The sequence below is a fragment of the Heloderma suspectum genome, chromosome 3, assembly GCF_057233095.1.
Source record: "Heloderma suspectum isolate Gila_16-S chromosome 3, 16-S_ref, whole genome shotgun sequence".
NCBI classification, from domain to species: domain Eukaryota; kingdom Metazoa; phylum Chordata; class Lepidosauria; order Squamata; family Helodermatidae; genus Heloderma; species Heloderma suspectum.
The window spans coordinates 3,138,852-3,159,643 of record NC_139460.1 but is presented as its reverse complement, the minus strand read 5'-3'; the positions used below and the strand labels follow the sequence as shown (position 1 = coordinate 3,159,643).

The 20,792-nt window shown below is 49.6% G+C and overlaps 1 protein-coding gene across 3 annotated transcripts in view; it reads left to right on the top strand.

Moving 5' to 3' along the window:
* Positions 1–17,933, top strand: part of CLPB (ClpB family mitochondrial disaggregase) — a 106,987-nt gene extending 89,054 nt beyond the window's left edge. For 2 of the 3 annotated variants that reach the window (XM_084842315.1, XM_084842316.1), the window contains exons 9-16: positions 745–800; positions 2,178–2,222; positions 3,148–3,309; positions 10,235–10,391; positions 12,482–12,555; positions 13,175–13,294; positions 14,971–15,075; positions 16,078–17,933. In XM_084842315.1, coding sequence (XP_084698441.1) covers positions 745–800; positions 2,178–2,222; positions 3,148–3,309; positions 10,235–10,391; positions 12,482–12,555; positions 13,175–13,294; positions 14,971–15,075; positions 16,078–16,326 — 968 coding nt within the window. In that variant the 3' untranslated portion in view covers positions 16,327–17,933. Of the gene's footprint in view, positions 1–744; positions 801–2,177; positions 2,223–3,147; positions 3,310–10,234; positions 10,490–12,481; positions 12,556–13,174; positions 13,295–14,970; positions 15,076–16,077 lie in introns of all 3 variants that reach the window. The other variant, XR_014788922.1, reaches the window with a different exon arrangement.
* Positions 17,934–20,792: the final 2,859 nt, after the last annotated feature.

Below are 20,792 nucleotides of genomic sequence, written 5' to 3'. Positions count from 1 at the left end.
TGCCCCTATACAAATCTATGGTGTGACCACACTTGGAATACTGTGTACAATTCTGGTCACTACACCTAAAAAGAAGATATTGTAGACCTGGAAAAAGGGCATCTAAAATGATCAAGGGGCTGGAGCAACTATGGGGGAAGGTTGCAACAGCTGGGATTGTTTAGCATGGAAAAAAGAAGAGTAAGGGGAGACATGATGGAGGTATACAGAATTATGCATGGTGTGGAGAATGTGGATAGGGCGACTTTTCTCTCCTGCTCTCATAATACTAGAACCCAGGGATCATTCCATGAAGCTGATTGGTGGGAGATACAGGATAGATAAAAGGAGGGACTTCTTTGTACAGTGCATAGTTGAACTATGAAATTTGCTAGCACAAGAGGTAGTGATGGCCACCAATTTGGATGGCTTTAAAAGGGGGGTGGACAAATTCCTGGAGGAAAAGACTTTCAGTGGCTACTAGTCCTGATGGCTATGTGCTACCTCCAGTACCAGAGGCAATGAGCCTATGTACGCCAGTTGTTGGGGAACATGGGTGGGAGGCTGCTGTTGCACTCATGTCCTGCTTGTGGGTTTTCCGTGAGCAGCTGGTTGGCCATTGTGTGAACAGAATGCTGGACTAGATGGACCCTTGGACTGATCCAGCAGGGCTCTTCTTATGTTGTTATGCAGTAGCACAATATGTGACTTATCAGAGCATTTCCTCCCTGAAAACCTTCTAGTTCTTTACTGCTATTTGAACAGGTAAAACTGAGCTGGCCAAGCAGACCGCCAAGTACCTGCACAAAGATGTCAAGAAGGTGAGTCCTCTGCTCTTCGTTCTCTTAATGGAACTGTTGTTTCCCCAGGTTTCCATGTATGAAGAGCAAAGATCCCAAGAGGCAGAGAGCTGGTCTCCATTTAACTTTTTCATCTATGGAACTGCTTTGGAATGATTCCCCTAGATGCAGCCTTCCCCAACCTGCTGCCCTCCAGATGTTTTGAACTGCAACTCCTATTACCTGTGGCCATTGGCCATTATGGCTGGGGCTGATGAGAGTTATAGTCCAGCACATCTGGAGGGCATCATGTTTAAGGAGTCTGCTGTGGTGTTTGATACTGTTGACTTCTGGACCCAAGGTGTAACAGGCCTGAGAATATTTTGGAATATCTCCCTTTTACACAAACTTAGACATTCAGGAAGGAGCTGACAAGTTCGTGGTGTGACCCCCAGACAGGGTGTGAATCCTGGGAAGCTGGGAACCGAACTGATGGATGGAACAGCCAAGGCTGTGTGGGGAAAAGCAGAGGGAGGTTGGAGGGGGCCAAGTGGGCAGGCACCTCATTGATGAATTGTGACCTGTGAGTTCTCGTGATGCTGCCTTGGTTCTTTTGGGGACAACCCGCTGCAAGCCCCTTCGTTGCTGCCCCAGCATTCCCTGTGTGTCGAATTAGGGGCCTGGAGCTGCTGATCCCCTGTGCTGGAAGGTGGCCTTCTCGGTGGTATTGGGGAAACTACCTCAGTTGTGGCAGACAGTGGGGGGCTGGGGTGGCGGTTCAGGACCCAAAGTCTCTAATGGAGACACATCACCTTGAAAGCATTAGGTTGAAATGGATTACTCACATGGGTTTTTCTGGAAAGGGCTGTGAACAGAACACAGATTCCTGCTGGTCTTGCTTGGAGGACCAGCCTTGCATAATCCACACAGGTGATGACCACTTCCTGCCCCTGATCCCATGAAGTCATTCCGGAAGCACTGCCAATGCTGTGGCCACCACGGAGGCTTCTCTGGGATCAACTGGCTTTAAGACGTTGCGGGTTTTGGAGCCCTCTTCAAGCAAAACTCCTTCCCTTTTTCTTTTTTCTTCACCACTGTGGTTACTGGCTCCACATCAAGTATCACAGCTGCCAAGGACAAACAGGCTGCACTAATTCATTGGCATGCACAAAACAAGCGGTTTATTAGTTCCTAATCGATTTGGTGGTTATTTAATTAATTAATGCACCGAACTGGGGGGGGGTGTCATGGAATGTGAAGAAAATTACTGAGGAAGGGTGGTGGCGCGGGGGGAGTGCAGCTGTAGCAGCAATTAGCGAATTAAGGAAGGCGTTGTCACAAAGATCTTGCTCCTGTGCCAGCGCTGAACTACTCTAAAACCATGAAATGATTCTTTTGGGTTTCTTTTTGTTTCTACAGGGTTTCATCAGGCTGGACATGTCAGAGTTTCAGGAAAGGCATGAGGTATGAAGTAAGAGAGGTGCATTCTATACTCTTGTGCCCCCCCCCCCACCTGCAGATCCCAGAATTGTCCCTTATGTTAGCAGGCTTTCTCCCCTTTACTGTTGCACGCCCCTTGGTGTCAAACACTCTCCAGTTACTTGGCTACATCCCTCTTTCCTCACCTATAAAAATAATAACATTTATACAACATGCTCTCTGGAACACTGCCCACCATATATTCCTCGCTGCCCCCTCAGATCAGAGGGAGGGCAGCTCTGTGTACCCTCTTTCTTGGATTCAAGGTTAGCTGGGACATGAGGTGGACCTTTTCCCATGGTGTCCCCCCACTGTCTAGAATTCCCTGCCTAGAGAGATTGGTCAAGCCATTTTCTTGTTCTCTTCCCACCACCAGGCAAAAACTTTTTTATACAGTTTCCCTTGCTATTAAAAGATTGGTGTAGTCAGAGAGTAGAAGTCTGATGTAGAATATAACTACATGGCTTTTTAAAGAAAGGAAGAGCAAGTCTCTCATCTGGGGGTGTGCAACTTTTTTGGGCTGTGGGGACATATCTCGCCTGTCCCTAATATCCATTCCCCCCCCTTCCATTCCTTCAGACTTGTCAGAAACAAACAAAAAACCCTGTGTGTTCTTTAAAATGTAAATTGGGGAGAAGAATATATTCTGCAACTTAAGCATCCATGTGCAAATGTGCCTAATTTGCATAATTTATTGCGATCTCAGTAATTGGATTTCCTCAGTTCTAAATGCAGTGAGTCCTGGACATTTAATCTTATCCTTGCTCCTAAATGTCTGGTGTTGTCTGTGAATTGAAATCGGATGCGAGTCCAAGTCCTTGTGCAGGCAGCTTTGCTTTTACCCACAGTCCCTTTCCCAAACAAGGACATGCACATTTGAGGTGATACTTGTCGTCTTCTTCTCTTTCAGGTTGCCAAGTTTATTGGCTCCCCACCAGGCTATGTCGGCCATGAGGAAGGTGGGCAGCTCACAAAGAAGCTCAAGCAGTGCCCGAATGCAGTGGTCCTCTTCGATGAAGTGGACAAGGCCCACCCGGATGTCCTCACCATCATGTTGCAGCTGTTCGATGAGGTAAGATCTTCTTTTAAAAAACCATCACCTCCAGGCTCCCTGAGGCCATTTCAGAGATTCACTCTTACCCCACTCTGCACTGTCAATTTGGAATCAGCAGACGTTGTCAATGTGAGATTCCAGTATACATAAGACGCTGCCTTATGTGGAGTCAGACCCTTGATCCGTCTGGCCCAGTATTGTCGACACTGATTGGCAGCAGTGGCTCTTTGGGGTTTCAGGCAGGGGGTGTTTCCTAGCCCTCCCTGGAGATGCTGCTGGGGATTGAGCCCGGGACCTTCTGCGGGCAAAGCGGGGGCTCCACCACTGAGCTGTGGCTCAGTATGATTCAGCCATCCATCCTCGCTGGCTATCTCAGATTGCTGATTCAGGGCAGGACTGTTTAATCGACCCCCCTCCATGGATACATCGAACAGGTGGAGGAGGCAGTGGGATCAGACCTGGTCCTAGCATCACACACCCTGCGTATTGTCCCCGACATCTGTGCATTCACGGCGATGTTTGAAAGGGAGGCCTCCATGCATACAGCTGTAGGTCTGTAGCTCCCCGTCACACAATTCTCAATCACCTGGAGAGCCTTTGTGTGCAGGATAGGGATGGCAGAGAATTTCTCCACGACTCTCCAGGAGGCCGAATGCCAACGCGTTCAGCCCCCCGAAATTGTTTGGGAAATTCTCCTCCACCCCCCGGGATGAGACTTACCTCCTGCGAATGTCCCTCTCGGCGGCAGGTCCCGGCGGTGTTTCAGCAGCGGGGGGGCGGGGGGGGCAGCCGGTCTTCCGACTGGCTGCCGCCACCGCCGCCGCCATTACAAAATAAAGTAAAAAAAAAAAAACATGATAGGCTACGTAACGATTTACGTAGCCTATTACAGCTAGGTTTTCAAAGTCAGCCGTGATAGGCTACGTAAATCTTTACGTAGCCTATCACGGCTGCCTTTGAGGGGGGAAAAAAAAAAGCGTGTACGCAAATGGCGGCGCCCATGGGCGCCGCCATTTGCGTAAGCGCTTTTTTTTTTTTTCAAAGTCAGCCGTGATAGGCTACATAATGATATACGTAGCCTATCACAGCTGACTTAGAAAATCTAGCCGTGATAGGCTACGTAAATCGTTATGTAGCCTATCACGTTTGTGTTTTTTTTTTCAATTTACTTTTTTTATTTCGTGGCCGGGGAGAGGGGGCGCTCCCCCCCGGCCTGAATTTCGGCGGCGAGGGATGGGGCGCCTCCCCCCCGGCCTGAATTTCGGCCGGGAGGGGTGGGGCGCCTCCCCCCCGCCAAGAATTTCGGGGGGAGAAACGGAGCGCCTCCCCCCCACTGCGAAGCAAGCTGTGGGACCAGGTAAGGGACTTTCGTCCATCCTTAGTGCAGGATCCCCGTTCAGATGTCGCACTGAACGCGCAGAGGTCAAGACCGTGCTGCAAGACATGGTTCTGCTCCCCCTCCAGTGCGTTGGATATATATGTGGAGGGGGCCAAGTGAACACTCAGAGCAGCACATGTCACTGTATTTGCACAGTGAATTCTGTTCCTCTGCCTATCAAAATTGACTCCTCTGGTATTGTTTCTGCTATTGCTTATCTATGAATGACAAAGAGGTGAGTTGAAACTCCTAGATTTAAGGAGTTATTTCCCCCTCTTTCAGCTCACTCTTTCAGCCCAATCTGCTCCTCTGGTGAAGTGAGTTCAGGGGGGCTCCTTAACTGATCTTCTAAACAAGGCCCAGAGTGGTTGTGTTGAAGGATGTTTCAAGATTTTAGCTTTGCAGCTACAAAGGCAAGAACCTTAATGTTGTAACAGTGGTGTTGAGAGACTCACTTTACCTAACTATAAAACTAGTCATGGATGTGGAAACTGATTCGTAGAAGTGAAATTCTGCATAATAATATATTGGACCTTTGGCTGAATTTGGGAGGAAGGGATCCTGGATGAGCTTGTGTCCTCTGCAGTTTAAAATAGTCCAAATTCTGTGCAAGTTTCTTTGATTGAACTAATTTAGGCAATTTTTTAAATTGTACCCACCCAGCTTCCTTTGTTTTCTGTAATTCTATTTCTGGTAGCCGGGAGGCGGGGATGGGATTGGAGCAAGAGTGCACAACCTCAGGACTAGGGGCCAGTTCAAGCCCTGCTGAGGCCCTAATCCAGCCCTCCAGGGTTCCCCAGGTGGCCACATCCACTTCCCCTTGCCCCACCCCCTTGCCCCAACTACTGGTCGTTTGGTGATTGTCTGGCTTGTGCATTTTCCCCCCATTCTAAAAGGTTGAGATGTCCCTCTTAAAGCTTAGCTGCTGGCAGAAAGAGCTTTAAGTTCATATAGGTGTTCTGGGCTCCACGCCTTTTGCCTTCGCTGTCCCGCCCCACACTGGAATGCAGCCCCCAAAAGCTTCTCTAAAATAGAATTCCGCCCTTGGGCTGAAAGAAGTTCAACACCCCTGGATTAGAGGCCTTTGGAGGGTCCTGGACCCCCATCTCCTGGTGACTAGAGGTTCAGCTTCACCCACCTCTGGCCCAGAGCTTTTACTGGACACTGCCACCATAAGGGCTACCAGCTTACACAGTTTTGGTTTTGCTTTTTGTTTCTAAAGCAAAGGATCCTAAGATGCTGCATTCGTGTCCCGCTTGTGGATTCCTGGTCAACAGCTGGTTGGCCACTGTGTGAACAGAATGCTGGGCTAGACGGACCCTTGGTCTGATCCAGCATCAGGGCTCTTCTTATGCCAAATGTCCATGGCCATGCCTGTGAGGTTTGGCATCCCTGGGCCCAAATGTCTCTTTGGGTTTGTGTGTTTGCTACTTGATCAGAAGGGTGTAGCATGCACAGCGCTGCCTTTGGGTGTCAGATGTCCGCATGCGTCTGAACTATGGGGAAGCAGAGCAGGAAACACCTCCAGCCTGAGTGGCTGGACCAGCAAGAGCAGCTGGCTTTCTCCTGGGGAAGGGTGAGCATGTGTGGATTTCACGCCCCTCCTGTGCCCACCCTTGGTTCTAGGCCACCTGAAAAAGCCGCCTGGCCTCGCCTAGTTCAGCCACTCAGACTGGAGGCATTTCTTCTCTCTGGCTGGGTTGTTCTTGGGAGGGGAGGGTGTTTCAGAGAACTTTTCTCCCAAGGATTAATAACACTGGTATTTTTCTTGCATAGATCACGGTGGCGGCCACTAAAAGCGAAATCAATTCCTGAACTGCCTGCCTGACAGAGCAATAACCGAAATGTTAATCCCAAGCACCCGACACGAATGTGTGTCGTTCTGCTGGGCACAGCTGCTCCTGGCAATGGGGTGGGGGGACTTTTCCTTTTGTTTTATCTCTCCCCCAAACTCAGTATGTTTGAAAGGTTCTTATTTTAGTGTTCTTGGGGGAAGGGAGATGGAGGAGGCGAGTGTTCAGAGTGGTGCCAATGGCTCTCCTGTGCAGCTCCTGCGTGCCTGGTGCCCTCCCCTCCGGTCAATGTGCTGTGTGCAGAATTAGAAGCTGTTATGATCTCGGGTCTTAGTGATCAGCTAGAACAATCCACCTGTACCAATGATGGTTCTTTATAGCTCACAGCAGCTTCTCAGTCAGTCTATTAAACTGGCCTTCCCCTGTGTGAATGAGCTGCCTTTCAGGAGGCACGTGCCCTCCCCAAACACATTGCTTCCCCCACCAAACCGCTGCAAACCTACATGCAGGCTGGAAGGGACCTTGGCAGAGGAGCAGATACACCCACCCCTCTTCCACAACAGGAAGCTTTGGGCCTCCCGCAGCATCCCTGACGGAAGTCTTCCAACCTCTCCTTGGAAAACAGAGTTCAAAAATAGCCTTGCAGTCCAAAGACTCAGCCATCTATCTAGTCCTGCATTCTGTCCCCAGGAGCAGCCAGCCTGATAGATGCCTCTGAGAAGCTGGCAAGCAGGACAGGAAGTCAACAGCCTTCCCCTGCTTGGATGCCCTGGCACCTGGGACTCAGAGGTGGACTGACCCTGAAGGAAGGCAAATCTTCAGTCCCTCTGCAGCAGCTTTTCCCAGGGCTCAAAGGCTTTTGTAGTCAGGAGGGGGTTCTTGTCCTTAAAGGAAAGCGTAAAATGCTGTGTCCTTCCCACAGTCATGGATAAGGTAAGGCTATCAGTGGCTCTATATTATCTCCATGGCTCTATATTATCTCCAGCATTGGGGATAGCGTGCCTCGGAATATCAGTGGTTGGGGAAAGCGAGTGGTAGGGTGCTGTTACACTTCTGTCCTGCTTGTGGGCTTCGTGTTGGGGCATCTGGTTGGCCACTGTGTGGACGGGAAGGAGGGTGGCTCAGTGGTAAAGCACCTGCTTTGCATGCAGAAGGTCCCGGGTTCAATTCCCAGCATCTCCATGGCGAGGAAAGAATCCTGCCTGAAACCTTGGAGAGTAGCTGCCAGTCGGTGTCGACAGTACTGGGTTAGATGGGCCAATGATTCAGACTCGGTATAAGGAAGCTCCCTATGTTCCTATTACCAGAGGGGCCTTTGGTCTGATCCAGCATGGCTCTTCTTACGTTCACCACCCATCCTCTAAACCTTTGAAGGCTGCAGCTGTCAAGACCCAAATCTTTTACCTTGGATGAGCATATGCAACCCTTTTCTCTATCTTTCATAAGCCTTGCCTTCTAGATTGCCCCCTTCCTCTTTCTCATCCTTGTAGCTCTCCTGTGAATCTGTGCCAGTTTTCTTACCATCCTCCTCTGACTCTCCCCAGTGCCCAGCAGAGCAGTAATGCAGATACAGCCAAGGGTGACCTTATCCTTGTCATGAGCCCTCTCGTACGCTGCAACCCTATTTTGAAATCCTAGTTTGAACTGGGATGTTTGTGGTTTTGCAGAATCTGTCCAGGGACATATCCTCTGCTGGTCATTTCTTGATAATTTCAGCTTTTATTTAAAAAAGACATCTCTGGTCCTTACGAAATATGAATATGCCCTGTACTGAGTCCAACCATTAGACCACCTGCCCCAGGACGTTTGACTCTGGTCAGCAGTGTTCCCCGGGGTCTCTGGCTGAGGCCCTTCTTCCCAGCCCTGCTACCGGACATCCTTGAACTGGAAGTGCTGGGGACTTCTGCGTGCCAAGCGCATGCTCTGCCACTAAGCTATCGCTGCGTGAAAGATCCTTACGCCACAGTTCAGACCAGAGGCTCTAATCCCCCTTCATATGATAACAGTGATAGGGGAAGGCTGGAGCAGGTCTGGTCAGTGCCTGCTAAAGGTTCAGGAGCTGGAAAGGGTGAAGGTATTCTTACCAGGCCACAGTCCTAGTCCAGTCATGTCACTTAAGTAGGGATGTACAGATTTTGATAAATCTGTTCCGTACATGTTGGGCAGATTGTCATCCGTCTTTCATTCCATGGGCTGCACGTTGACAGACTTGGATTATTTTTTACCAACATTTCATTCAACTTGCACTAATTCACATTAGTGCTAATGTACGAATTAGTTCATGTGAATTAGCAGTGATGTGCATTAGCACAAAGCCCCCTCAAAAGTGTGAAATGAGTCCACATGTCTCTGGAAGCCATGTGACTCGGAAAACCCTGGGCCGCTGCGGAACCTGCAGGCTGGATTCATAGAATGCCAAACTCATTCAAATCCATTGTGGATTCCTCCGACATCCCACACTTGAGTCCCACTGGAATGGACGAGCAAGGGCTTCAGTCCCATGGGTGCTCATTCCATTGAATTACCCAGGAACCATCCATGCCAGCTTCACTCTGCATTGTACCTCTATGGTCTTTACAGCGCCAGACTTCAGCGCTGGAGTAGCAAATGCTACATATTGGAAATATCATTATGCAAATATGGATCATGTCATCCTGACTGCAGAAAGTGAGTGTCCTTGTCTGCAGAATTAAGGGCTAATTGGTGCAGAAAAGTATTTGCAACAACCCATGGTAGCTTTGTTTTCTCATGAGGGGTTTTATTTTTATTTGGGCATAGCAAATTTAAATACGCTTTTCTGTTCCCACATTGTCTTCTCCAAACAGCTCATCATCATCATCGTTATACTTTATTACTTCTAAAGTTCTTTCAAAATGCATTGGGCAATAAGTAAAATTAAGGAGGGGCTTACAATGAATTATTTATCGGTGAGAGAAACTGAGGCACTAAAGAGGACTGTGCAACTACAAAGGGGAACAGATGTGTTGGGGTTTTGCCTTGCTTAAAACCTACCCAGAGGGCAGCATCATGAGCGCTGTCGTAAATTCCGTTGCGCTAGCGTCAGGGACTTTGAGCACAATGCCAGTAGCATTTCCTGGCATGACAGGTCTTCCAGGGAATCCCACTGCACCACCGAATGCTACTGGTGCTGCTCTGCTGGCCCCTGACACTAGCACAACAGAATCTGTATGCTAGCGCTCATGTTGCATTGCCTACTGCCTAGAATCTCACATCCAGGTTTTTCCCTTGGAGCAAAGAGACTGATACCAACGTGGTGTTTCTCTTCCACGGGATGACTTTGGAACCTCTCAGGGAAAATTGATGCAGGTTTTGCAAGCAAGACACACGAGACACACACCTGCACAGCACAGACTCTGCTCGCAGACCTTTCTGCCAGACCCATGTGGATCTCCCATTCTGCTGTCTTAGACCTGCCTTCCTCCATGGGAACCATTCCACAGCAGTCTTGGGGCAAGGAGAGAGTTAGAATCATAGAATCATAGAATAGTAGGGTTGGAAGGGGCCTACAAGGCCATCGAGTCCAACCCCCTGCTCAATGCAGGAATCCAAGTCAGAGCATCCCTGACAAATGGCTGTCCAGCCTCGTCTTAAAGGCCTCCAGTGTGGGAGAGCCCACCACCTCCCCAGGTAATTGAGTTGAGCCAGGATCAGCCCCCAGTTTTATTGCTTCAGAGGGAGGTCAACGCTTGCCCCTGGGTTTGGCAGACCTTGTCCCACACAGTGCCTAGTTGCTGTTTGTTGTCTTCTGAAGGGCCGGCTGACAGATGGGAAGGGGAAGACCATAGACTGCAAGGACGCCATCTTCATCATGACCTCCAACGTGGCCAGTGACGAGATTGCCCAGCATGCCCTGCAGCTGAGGCAGGAGACCGTGGAGCTGAGCCGAAAGAGGGTTGCTGAGAAGCTGGGTACTGTTTTCCCTCTATGCTGGGCTCCCCCATCTCATCGCCCTCCAGATGGGTTGGACTGCAACCCTCGTAATTCCCAGCCATCTAGAGGGTGCCAGGTTAGGGAAGGCCATTCTAGGCATTTGTGTTCTCCACCCCACGCCTGGTGCGTTCTCATATTCCTACCAAACCCCGGCTTCCTGGACACTTCAGAAGGCCCTTTCTGGATCAAAGATCCATCTAGTCCAGTATTCTCTTTCCAGCACTGCCAGCCGTGTCTCCCTGAGGAGCTCCAGTGCAGGGCCTGGAGGCAGTGGCCTTTCCCTCCTGTTTGTCCCCAGCAGCTGCTATCGAGAGTTAGACTGCACCCCCCACCCCCCTGCATGTGGCCATTCCATGGGGTGGCAGGGCATTGACTTCAGGATGATGCCCTCCACTATGTTAATTTTTTCAACCTGACAGCACTGTGGTGGATCCAATGAGACTTGCTGCACTTGGCCTCCGTGGCTTAGCCTTGTGAGCAAGCCATCATGTTGTGTGGAAACCAGCTCGCAACTCTCTCAGGATCCTGGAAAAGTGGACTGAGCCAGGCTGTGGTGCTGAGTGACCTTGGCGCGCAGTACAGTGGAGCTTCCAAGGGGCTGGGCTTTGCTGTCGAAACTGGGCGCAGAGCAATGCTGGGAAGTCCTGTGGAGCACAGACTGCCCAGCAGGCTTGTTCCTGAGTATGCAGCCGTGAGCACAAGAGGCGGCTCTGGAACCACAGGCTCCTCTGGCGTGGCTGCACACGGCATCTGCCTTTGGAGGTGGTGTGTGGCTTGTCTGTCTGGGGAAAAGAAAGCCCCATGGGGAAGCACCCTTCTCCTCTTTTGTAAGAGGCAGATATTGCAAGGGTCCCCAGCGGCTTTTGTAGCTGGTGAGGTGCTAAGAAGGGGCCTGGTAGAGATGGGGGCATTGGGCTCCTCTGGGGAAATATACGGAGTGCCTCGGTGTGCATTCCCATGAACTTGTGGGATAATTTACGCTCTGCCCCACGGAATACAGGGTCATTTGATCCTCGGCTATGGCCAGAAAGCCAAAGGAGCCTTACCCCTCCAGGTTGTGTAGAATGTCTGCACCAGGGTGAGTGGGAGGTGTGGGCAGGACTTACTAGTGATCTGTGGGGAGAGACCATGGGGCCCCATGGGGCTGCTTGGCCCTCTTCTCTTGCTCCTCTCTCCATTCTCCATCCATACCTGTCCTGCTTTTGGCTCAGTCCTTCCCCCATGAAAACAAACCCATTAAAGATCCTGGATATTGGTAGTAGCATAGATAGGTCTTCCCCCAGTCTGGTGCCCTCCAGGTGTGTTGTACTACAGCTCCCAACATGCTGCCTGGGGCATGCTGGGAGTGGTAGTCCAACCCATCTGGAGGGCACCAGCTTGGGCAAGGCTGGCATAGATTATGCAACAGGAGCAAGTCTGTTCAGATCTGCTTGGTTTGGTTTGCCTAATCATATACTGCCATTTTCCTGGGGGCAGAGACTCCTTGGTGGTGACCTTTATAGCGTGCCTTAACTGTCTCTTGGCATTGGATCGGCAAGGCTGTACATTTCTGTCCTCGTCTGGTTCTTCTTGAGTTCTGTGGGACCAAAGTAAACAGATCTGGGACAAGGCAAGAACACACACACACACACACACACACACACCCCGCTCCAGAAAAAAGCATGGTCAGCAAGGATGACGGACAGGCTTCTCTCTCACCCTTTGACTCCCTCCCATTGCAATGAATGTGTGCCCAGCCCTGTCCCCATGTGTGCCGCTTGCGGACCGAGAGCTCTGTTGAGCCCATCCGCTGCTCCAGAGCATGGGTGCCCTTCTGTCCCTGTCTGCTCACCTAGCTTGCCGGTAAGGAGTCTGGATCCAGGATGCAGCAGGGATCTGGGCCAGTGATCTGATTCAGGATTCCTAAAGGGAAGCGGGAGGAGGAAGGAAGAAGCAGGGAGAAAGAGAAAGCAGGACCTCCCTCTTACTTTGTTGTAGGGCGCAACGGAGCCCTGTCTTTGCAAAGTGTTTTGTTCTGGGTGCTTCCCGCGAGCGCTAGGCACTGAGCCTGCCTGTGTTTGCCCTCCAGATGACGTCCAGATGACAGACAAGATAACCATCTCCAAGCAGTTCAAGGAGAATGTTATTCGCCCGATCCTGAAGGTACAGATGGCTCTGTTTATCTCTGGCCCCACCCTTCGACTGTCTTGGGTTTCCGGAACGGAAGCTTCCTGAAGCATTGATGTTTGTTTTTAGTCATCCTCCGTGGGGCAGGGTGCTTGCATGAACGAATCAGGAGTGGAGCCCTAGTGTGAACCTTGTAAGTGGCTAGGAGGGCTTCTCAGAGTTGTCCCAAGTGAGCCTCTAGGACCAAGAGTGTTTGCGCCTTCCCAGGGGCCGGAGAAGACAAGGGCCCTGGGGCTGGCTTAGCCAGCTCCCCTCTCAGGCCAGAGATGCTTGTGGAGCCACACTCTGGGCCTTCTGGGAAAAGCCTCATGCTGCCGCACTGTTGAAGCTACGCAGGCGTGTCCCTGATCATGGCCTGGACGAGGCAGCCTCTGTGAGCTTCGTGAAGGGAGAGCTCTCCATAAATCTAATAAATAACAGGACAATAATCGGCGCCTGCTCTTTCTGCCATCCTGCTCATTTCTGTCTGCTTGCATGTGTCCCAGTCTGATTTTACCCTCCATGAAGAGTGATTTCGAAATGTGTGGTTTTGCAGAGTGCCCAGTCGTTATACAGTACCAGCCAACTCTGCTCCTCTGTCCTTTACCTTTCACAGGCTCACTTTCGAAGAGATGAGTTCCTAGGAAGGATCAATGAAATCGTCTATTTCCTCCCCTTCTGCCACTCAGAGCTCATCCAGCTTGTCAGCAAAGAGCTGAGCTTCTGGGCAAAGAGGGTAAGAACTACCGCCACCACCCAAATGGTGGAAAGTGTTGCTGGTAGAATACTTTCCACCAGTATTGCTGGTGGAAAGCAATACTGGTTTGCTTTCCCAGTATTGTTTTTAAATACTTATTATTAAAATAGTTAAAACATCTAGTCTTGAAACTTAATAAATTCAAAGACACCATTGATACAAACACAAATGTACAAACACAGACATATTGAAAAGTAACAAATGCAAAGAAATTGAATCAGGAAAATGGGAATATTAGAGAAAAGTATATAGATAGATGCAGTTCTATCTTGTTAATGAAGGTTTTGGCCAATTAGTCTTTCACATATCTTTGCACTGAATTTGACACAGTCCTGAGACTCTGAGCTTTCATTTTAAGATAAAAGACAAAGTGAGCTTCTAGCCCTCATGATGTTTGCAAATATGAAAAGGCATATTTGAAAACATTCAGTCAACTTTCTGTAAGTGGGGTCGGCATTCGGAGGGTGGAAGTTCTGTGCCCTGGCCCACTGCCTTCCCATCTCTCCTGGCCTCTTGGTACATGTCCCAATCCGAAGCCACTCTTGCCCATCGCTTCTCCATACATCCCTCTGAACAGATGGTGCTGTCACTCAGTGGGGGAGCCCCTGCTTTGCATGAAGGAGGTCCCAGGTTCAGTTTCCAGCAACAGCTCCAGGTCGGGCCAGGGGAAGCAGCTGTCTGAAAACCTGGAGAGCTACTGCCGGTCGGTGTGGACTAGTCTTCCTCAAGCTGGTGCCCTCCAGATGTGTTGGACTACATTGCTTATCAGCCCCAGCAGGTCACCAATGATGGGAGTTGCAGTCCAGCACATCTGGAGGACACCAGGTCGGGGAAGGCTGGCGTACACAATGCTGCGCTAGATGGACCAAGGCTCTGATTTAATTTACGGCAGCTTCACTTGTTTATATCAAATGGCTCTTCACATAAAACAAAAGTTCCAAAAACATTCCAGTCAACAAACAGGATCAAAATAAAACACTCAGATCAAGGAATTATATGCAGACCAAGAGCCAGTTTTGCACACAGATTTGCACACTGTATTTTGAATTCAGAATGTGGGTACTGATTCCTTGGTGTGAAGCCCAGGCATGGCGCAGAATGTTCTTCACTGCGCTGTGGAAGACTAAACACACAGGCAGCCATGGGCAGAGGCTGAGAAGGCTGCCTGAACCCTCTTGTAAAAACCCTGCTGGGAAAACCTTCACAGCTGAGGCTTTGGCACCCTTGGACGTCCCCCTCATTGACGTATTTTCTTCAGATAAATATGTGAAGTCCATCCATAATGTGGCACTGACATGATTGTGGAGGGGCAGCCTTGGCATTAGAACCTCTTCCCCTTTTGAATACACACAGCTCGATTGGCTCTGATGAAGTGGTTTACCTGGGGAAGGAAGTTGCAGGACTGTGCCCTGTATCTTCTCCTCCAACCCCCCCCCCCCCCATCACTTGTCATATAGATTTGGTGTGGGGTTGTACTTATTAAGAGGGTGCCGTCATTTCACCAGGATCATGATGGAGGGAGGAGGACATAAGAGGAGCTTTCTGCAGAGAGGCACTCCAGCTGAGAAAGTTCCTTGCCCCCAGTGAAAACTGCTACTTCAGGGAGCAAAAGGTTGGAGAATTCAAGGACTTGCTGTTTCTTCCTCCCCCTGCAGGCCAAGGCGAGACACAACATCACTTTAGTGTGGGACAGGGAGGTCATGGATGTGCTGGCAGATGGTTACAACCTGCACTACGGTGCCCGCTCCATTAAGCACGAGGTAAGTTGCGGGGGGGGGGGGGGGAGTGCTGTCTCTTGTTTCTCTTCATGTGTTGATTGAATTAGTAGGGACATACTCTAGCCTTCTGCCACAAGGCAGGGCCCTCCGAATCTCCCCATCCACCCCAAGACACACAGATCAACCTTCACAAGCCACACTACGGTGTGCCTGGTGCCATAGAGGTTGTCTGCAAAGACAAGAGCAAAAGACAAAATGGATTATACACAGATAACATCCTTCGTGTGTGTGTGAGACAGGGGGCATCTTCTGCTCTTAAAATATATAAAATTTAAAATAGATGTTCTAAAAAAAAATCTCTGCCGCCCGGTTTAATTCTGTTCATAGCCCACACCATTCTAAAGAAACAGGGTTGGTAGCATTAAACTTAAGAAGCCAAAATGAAATGTCCCATTAAAGTTCATTTAAACCACTACATAGGCCTCGAAGTCTCTCCCATCTTAGGCAACATTGCAGCAAATATATCGATGCCTCCTGCAGGTGGGAATCTGGGTAGAGATGACATGCAGGCATGGCTTGCTGATGTCTCTTTTTTGTCCGTATATGAATTTTTTATTTTGTTTCTCAATGCCGTCATTCAAGACCATGACAACACTTCAGCTTAACATATATATATAGTATACCTATAGTTACTAAATCAGTCACCTGGCTGGAACCTATTCCAATAATGTACAAATGGTATCCAACTTCTTTGGAAAGTCTGGATGGAGTTAATTCTTCCCTCCCATAAGAACTTATAACTAGTTGTTTTATTCATCACCATAACAGTCCAAATCTTCCTTCTCAGTTGTACCAGGGAAGGTATGCATGTCGATCACCAAACTTTGACTAAGAGGATCCTTGCAGCCATTAACATATAACTCACCATCTGGTGAGTTACATGTTAATAGCTGGAAGGATGTCTTTCTTGAATGTGCAGAGCAGCTCAGGCAGCAGTGACTCGAAGGCTTGATTTCTGTGATGACTCTTCTTTCTGAACCTCAGGTTGAGCGCCGAGTTGTCAACCAGCTGGCTGCTGCCTACGAGCAGGACCTTCTGCCACGTGGATGCACGTTGCGGATCACGGTGGATGACTCGGACAAGCGGCTCCTGAAAGCAAGAGACAGCTCGCCAGCCAAAGAGGGCCAGAAGAAAGGACCAACACTGAGGCTGGAGATAGTCGAGGACAGCAAAAGCCGGAAGCTGGACATTCAAGCCCCCCTGACTCCCGATGAGATGTCCTATCCCTTGTAGACATCATAGTCGCCGTGGACTGCCTGCCACCCGTGGGTGCCCACTGCAGTTTCAGAATGTGTGGTCAGTAATAAAACAATCATGAGACCTAGACAAGTTGAGCGTAGGTGGTGATGTGGGAAGCCCGGGTTTCTCTGGAGGCGCAGGTTTCCTTGTGGCTCACATCACAGGTGCAGCATTGCTGGGCCAGGGCAACCCTGCAGAAGAGAATGGGAGCATCCAGCCTGCTGCTAGGGGGAAGAAGTGGGTCATTTGTGTTCTTTCCTCAGGGGGAGGGAAAAAAGAACTTCCTCATTTCATCCAAACTGCTGTGCCTGCCTTCGGGCTCCCCCCACCCCCAAAAATGACACTGCAGAATGTGTTGGACGTTGACTCGTTGCTCAAGGAGCTGCTTTTTCTAATGCTGTCCTCAGCTATGAATTGGTTGATAAAGGTGTAGGATGTTCTTTCCAGCCATATGGGCGCCATCTAGATCTTTAATTTATTGCAATAAATGTCAAGTGTACATCACATAACCTCTCTCTCTTTCTGTACATCTTGGCATTCAGGCCGCAATCCAGTGAAAGATCTCTGCACAAGCCCCACTGAAATTAATGGGAGCTGTGCAAGAGCACAATTCGTTTTGTTGGGGCTTGTGCAGGAAAACTCCCCATTAAATTGTGCCCTTAGACTTTTCTGTAAGAGTATGGCCACACCAGCACTCTTAGTTACAGTGGTGAGCATTTTGGTTTGTCCTTCATTGTCCTTTGATAGGGCCAGCCCTGAGCCTCAGAATATCATTAGGCAGAGTGACGCGGCTGTCTCAGGCAGTGGATGCCAGGGAACTGAGAGTAATCGTGATGGGCTGGAGGACAGCGCTGTGTGCTGTGTGGCTTCCCCTGCACGCGCACACACACACCAGCTATCCCGCTGCCCTTAGGTGGGATGGAGGAAGCTCTCCCATCACCAGTCTTGCAGTAAGATTCAACAGCCAGTCCAGTTGGTTGGTTTGTTTATTTATTTATTTATTACATTTATATCCCGCCTTTTTTCCTCCTTAAGGAACCCAAGGCGGCATACATAACCCTCCTTCTCTCCATTTTATCCTCACAAGAACAACCCTGTGAGGTAGGTTGGGCTGAGAGTCTGTGACTGGCCCAAAGTCGCCCAGAGATTGTCCATGGCTGAGTGGGGACTAGAACCCGGATCTCCCAACTCCCAGTCCAACACTAGCTACTACACCACACTGGCTCTGTTTGTGGGGAGGGGGGCGCCATCTTTGCCTCCAGTAGGGATGTAGGAGGAATTTGCTTCAGTTGGTTTTTGATCAGGATTTACCCAGTTTGCACCTTCTGGACCAAACATGGACTTGGATGCAATCTGCGGTTGAAGTCCGTACTTTTCTGAGCTTGCAGTGTGACCAAGCAAAATGTGTTCAACAGCATGTGTACGTTTGAAAAATGTGCATGAAAAATGCATACTTTTGAAAAATGCACACAAATATGCTTTAATCCATGGGAGAATAACGTGTACATTTCAAAGATGCTCAAATTTGGAAAATTTGCACAAAATTATGCACGGATTTTCATGCGGGAAAAAAAAAACAGCTCACAATCTGATACGGACTTGAGTTGGAATGAGCTTGGAAATGGAATTCGGCGAACTTCATTGAGCTCGGGTTTTGCTGATTTGCACATCCCTAGCCTCAGGCCGCAGAATGTCTTGGCCAGCCCTGTGGAGGAAACTTCCTGCATTTCCCAGATGTGCTTCCTCACGTAGGATTGTGGGCTGCTCTTAAGTAAATTTTTATTGTTGCAAAAACAGTCCTGAATATTGTACAAAGATGGGAAGGAGGTCGGAGACAATGGTCAGTAAAATAACATCACAGGAACTTCGGCCAAACATCCAATGGTATAATGGTGTGATGGCTAGTCCCTCTTTATGGAAGTCCTAACCTGTGTGCGAAGATACTCAGAAATGCACCGCTTGTTGGCAATGTCAGGAGGAACCAACTGGGGACTGTGCCAGCTTTCGCACAAGAAACTCTGGGTGCAAACATGCTTTGAGTGTGGATTGATAGATTGATCGCCAGTGAGCATATATAACTGATAAGCATGCACAGCCTCAGCCTATTGATTGAGTTTGCCTCAAGGTTTTGGCTGCTAATTGGATTAGAGCCAAAGGATTGAGAACAAGGAAGAAGCGGAATAGGAATACCTTCATTATTATGAGTATTTATCAGTTTTAGCACTTTTTTGGCATCCGAAAGCACTCTGCATTTCTTATTTATTTCGTGGAGCAACAGTAGCTCGCAGGGCAGAGGATCAGCCTCATTAAGCTCAGCAGAAGGGTAACAGATTTGTCAGCCTTGTCAATGATTTCATTTGCAGCAAAAAGAAGGGAGATAATAGGACGACTTCCCCCAGCCTATTGCCCCCTAGATGCGCTGGACTGCACCTCCCAGAATTCCCAGCCAGCATGACCATTGCTGGCTGGGAATTCTGGAAATTGCAGTCCAGCGCTTCTGCAGGGCACCAGGCTGGGGGATGCTGCAATCTGAGGTTGCCCTTTGCCTTGCTTTGCTGAGAGTGGAGTCTGGCTTCTCCTGCACCCAGAGTTCCTGCCCGGATCCCACCATAAGAGTTCGTGCTCTCAGCATGGCTTCTTAAAGCAACCTCTGGAGTACAGTTGCCTGTGAAAAGTGCCTTGAAACAGCCGTTAGGAATGGGAAGAATTCCTCCCTCTTCCCTGTGGTCTTTCACCACTTCCACTGGGGAAGTGGGAACTGACACAGGAACAAGATGTTGGGGTTCATGGAGATGTGCCTCATGGAATTCTTCGTGGGATAACTCAATGGATGACATCCGATGGTTTCCAGTGTTTGTGACTGGGGGGGAGTTTTCCCCCCCACCCAGGTTAGGTTAGCAGAGGGAAGTGGGCAGCTTCCCCCAGCAGTAGCTGGCTTTGCTTGCGATGGTGCGGGTCCTGTCCAGCCTTTTGCTCCGGAAGCTGCATTAGCAGCACGCCTCTTCCCTGCTTGTGGCCCCACTGGGGCCTAAAATGTTGGGTGCTCCACAGACCCGCTCGTCTTTCCCTTGTAGGTAGCAGAGACATGCCCTTCAAGAGGCAAATTGCTAGCTGCACCCCAAAGTATTTGGCTTGCAGAATTGGCCATTCCTGCGTGTGGAATTTGCAGGTGTTTGCAGCATCAGGCTTTTGATAGTGGTTTTCCCTCTGTGAGGTCCAGAGTCCCTCTTATGCCGCTTCTTTTGAAAAGCCAGGATCTTCGCTGTTGTTTGCTGCTACCTGAAGCCTTCCTCCCACCTCACCATTCCTTCGCCATGCTTCTCCTTCACCCTTGGTCCATTCCTTGTAACTTACATTGGTAAACCCACCTGGAAGAACCAGGGCACTCCTGGTTTCTGTACAAGACTTAACACCATACTGTTAAAATTCCAGATATTTAATTAATAAATCTGTGTTTATTAAGAAAGCCATAAAGCTCTTGATTTTGGTGCTTCACTCCTCCCTCCCCGCCACCCACCCAGTCATCAGACGAAGACTGGAATCTGTGTCAGCTTTGGAGATTTCATCTTTCCCGTGGGGCTGGGGGTCCTCCACTCTACTGTTGATGAAGAGCTGTGGTATGAATGTACAGATGGAATGACATTGACCAGCCTCCATCGTCCTCTTGTTCTTTGGTCAGCTTAATGGGTGGGTCTTTTGCATGGAACGCTCACTAGGAGCCTGGTTTGAGCTCATCCGAAAAGTCAATAGCAAAAGAGTGTTCCAAGATAGAAAGGGAGGCTTACGTCACTTCTTTGCCTAGCCAGGTGATGACTACAGTTCCTCTATTGCTTTGTCTCCCAGTGTACAGAAAAGTGTGTGTGTTTGTGTATGTGAGCTCAAGGAGCTCAGAGTGGCACACATGGTGTGTCCCCCCCCCCCCCGCTTGTTTTAGCTCACAACAAGCCTGTAAAGTAGGTTAGGCTGTGAGATCATGAGTGGCCTCGGGTCACCCACTTGAGCTTTGTGGCTGAGAGGGGATTTGAACCAGGGAGTTGCCAGTCCTGGGCCAGCACTCTTAACCACTGGGGTCTTGTGGCATTTTTGTCTTATTGCCTTGTATTAGTGGGGAGGGTTCCTCTTAAAAGGTGCATTCTGCCCAACCTTTTTTGCTCAAAAGGAGTCATTCTCCACTGACACTCTCGTAAGCATCCTACGGGAAATGTAGATAAGAACATCGGTTCCTCCCGGTCTAGCACCCAGTGAGAAGTCCGTGAGCAGGGCATGAAGGCAGGGCAGCCCTCCCATTATATATCTCTCCCCCGCCGTCCCCGGCAGCACCAGTGTAGCACCAAATTGCCACAGGGCAAGGGCAACACCGTCCCCTGGCGGTCAGAACACAATCCCGCACCAATTCCGCCAGTGTAAATGTGCTTCTTGGCCCTGAAAGGAACAAAGAATTCTGCGGGGGAAGGCAATGA